The sequence below is a fragment of the Austrofundulus limnaeus genome, unplaced genomic scaffold, assembly GCF_001266775.1.
Source record: "Austrofundulus limnaeus strain Quisiro unplaced genomic scaffold, Austrofundulus_limnaeus-1.0 Scaffold1, whole genome shotgun sequence".
Classification (NCBI taxonomy): domain Eukaryota; kingdom Metazoa; phylum Chordata; class Actinopteri; order Cyprinodontiformes; family Rivulidae; genus Austrofundulus; species Austrofundulus limnaeus.
In genome coordinates, this window is record NW_013952403.1 from 5589832 (window position 1) to 5592649 (window position 2818).

General features: G+C 42.7%; 1 protein-coding gene across 1 annotated transcript in view; it reads right to left on the reverse strand.

The window, feature by feature from the left end:
* Positions 1-232: 232 nt before the first annotated feature.
* The window catches only part of LOC106516270 (neuronal acetylcholine receptor subunit alpha-7), a 24216-nt gene continuing 21630 nt past the window's right edge, over positions 233-2818 (reverse strand). Inside the window, exons 7-9 of the mRNA XM_014006543.1 lie at positions 2435-2521; positions 1517-1626; positions 233-1228 (exon numbers count right to left, since the gene is read on the reverse strand). Of these exons, the coding sequence (XP_013861997.1) occupies positions 632-1228; positions 1517-1626; positions 2435-2521 (794 nt within the window). The 3' untranslated portion in view covers positions 233-631. The remainder of the gene's footprint in view (positions 1229-1516; positions 1627-2434; positions 2522-2818) is intronic.

A 2818-nucleotide genomic window follows, 5' to 3' on the forward strand; every position in this document is an offset into this window, starting at 1 on the left:
ATTCAAAATACCTTTGAGGAAATGTATTTTCAGATGCCAAGTAAACTGCATCATGGCGCACGCACGAACCCCCCACCCCCCGCTCCGTGACTCCGGCATGCTACTTGTTGTAATGGGCGTGACCGAAGTGGTTGGATTTTCTTAAAGAGACAGAGACCTATTTCAAGCTATTTAGAAACTGTCAAGATGAGAAGTAAGTTGGTTTGGGGATTTTTACAAATATATAGCTCTTTCATAAGCTGAAAATGTGACATAGTTACTTTATTTTAGTATAAAATTGAAATATAGGCTTGGAAAGCACATAATATCACCCCTTTAAGTCTCACCCCTTGCCACAAAAATGCAACACTGCCCCTGTTTAAAAATAAAAACACACTTTAGATCTAATGAGACGAGACTTAAAGTAACACGTCACTAGTGCACAGATTCTGGTCCCAAAAGTTCAACTTGGCAGCTCCCAGGTCCTTCTGGCTTCAACACCCAACAACGAGAGAAGGGGAGAACATTTGGTCTATAATACATGAAGTCTGTGGTCTGCCGTCTTATGTGGTTATTCTTTTACAATCTCAGTTAGTTTGTTTTTTTTCTGTATATGTACATCTTTTCCTTTTTTCCATCCAGCAGTAGCCAGTTATGTGAAATCTTTGGAAACAGCCTCTATGAAGTTGGGCGCCGACATTAGGATGGTGAAAGTGCAAATGATGGAGAAGAGTGAGAAGGCCACGAGACACAAACGGTCCACCACAGCTGCAGCAAACTTCCACTCGCTGCAGATGGCCTCCGCTTCATCCTGGTCCCGGAACCTTTGGGCGATATACGACACCTCCTCCAAAATGCGCTGGATCTCTGGCGGGGGGATGAGTACTCCCATCCCCAGACCTCCAACGCCACTGGCAACTCCTCCGGGTGGTTCGGACTCGTCGCTGAGCGAGCCGTGGGCACGTGCCCCCAGTGCAACCCCGGAGTCAYTGGAGGGAGGGCAGTGGGGGCTCTCCGTCGGATGATAGCTGCCAAAGTAGAGGCTCATGGAACCATTGGAGGTCCCCGCTGGGCAGGGTGCCTGCGACAGAGGGACGCTGAGGCTMGGCATCGTGCCCATCTCTATGGAGCTGGTGCTGGAGTAGTGCTGGGAGGCGTGGCGGTACTTGTGCCGAGGCCTCTTGCGCTCGTCACCAGGTTGTTTCATACGTAGAAACCAGGCACACCAGTTTAATAAAACCACTCGAACCTGAAGCGAGAAAAGCTCATTATAAAGCCATCACATTTAATTCAAACAGTCAAACATGATTACTAGAACTAATCCACATTAACAAGCACCTATTGGCTCTAACTCAGTTAATTTAGCTTAAAATGTGATGATGATGGTTATAGCTGAGAGTCACCCCCAATRTACAGACTGAGCACTAACCAATCAGACAAGAGCTTTGTTTTGAAACTTTGGTATTGCAAGGTAGATAATACTCTTTAAGGAATGTTAGTTTCATTTACTGTTATTAAGTGTGAGGAAGTTACTCACCCACTTGGGCATCTTGCCCCCATGAGGGTCATGATGGTGAAACTGCAGGACGATGACAGTAACCACCACAGACATTCCCACGATCATCATAGTGCTTGCAAAGTATTGAGCTGTTGAGTGCAGAGAGAATAAATCRTGAAACTTTAAGTGTTTCTGTTCCATCGTGCAACTTGAAACTTCTCTTTTTTATGTTAACTCTAACTATCTATAAGTCCACAAAGACACTGAAGATGCTGTTTGAAAATTTAGCTCCCAAATTGATAGGAAGTCCTTCACTCCAATCCTCAGACTCTTCTTCAGTTTGTGACTTTCTCTGTCTAAACTTTTGCAGCACCAGTGGAGAATCCAACATTTCACAGCCCTTTTAAAGCGCTGACAGCTTTAGTTATATTTACCCATTTATCTTCATGTGTGTGTGTCTGAAACTGGGAACATTGTTTAAAGCTCGACCCCCTCAATCAAAACGCATAGCCTGAAAAAATGTGTTGTTTACACTGTCTACAAGAAACAGACATTTTTTGGTTTGCAAACTGCAATTTCCTGCCTAGATTGCCAGGGTTTTATTGTCACTGTTGTCAGAYTGTGTTGGTAAAGATTTTTTATACCAAGTGCACTTGACCTTTCTAAAAAAAAAAGGGAAAATAAAAAAACTATAATTGAGATTGTTTAGGTTTTGAATGACAAATGTCTTATCTGCTGTAGATAGTTCTTTGAACGACCTCAGTTAGGAGAAACAGAGTTTAATTCTGACTTAATTCTGATGAGTCAACAGCTAGTCYATAAAAGTGAGCATTATCTACAGCAGGTAAKATATTAATTGGTCTTAAACTTTCTGCAGAACTCTGCTTCATAAATTCKTCTTTAACACAGGGATGAAAATGTTTCACGCTTTCACACAAACTTGGAACCAGGACTCACCAATAAGAGGCACAGAGTCTGACGTGGCGGGCATGATCTCTGCCACCAGAAGCATGAAGACGGTTAGTGAAAGCAGCACAGTGATGCCTTCAGACAGAAGCAGAGGTAGACAGAACATGAGTTAGGGTTAGGACCAGGGGTAGATGATGTGATCAGGGTTGCTGGTRTATGAAATTGTTCCTGTAATTACTTATGTATGTAATCAGTGCTCATGACTATGACCATTTGTCAGCTGGCAGTTCTTCTGATGTGTTCAGGCTAGCTTAGGAAACCCTTAAAGGGGCAATATCATATAAAATCATTTTTTTAGTTTCATATCATTTTATAATGTTATACTCTTATAAAAAAAACATGCCCAAAGCCTTGCTTTGACTCATTCATGCA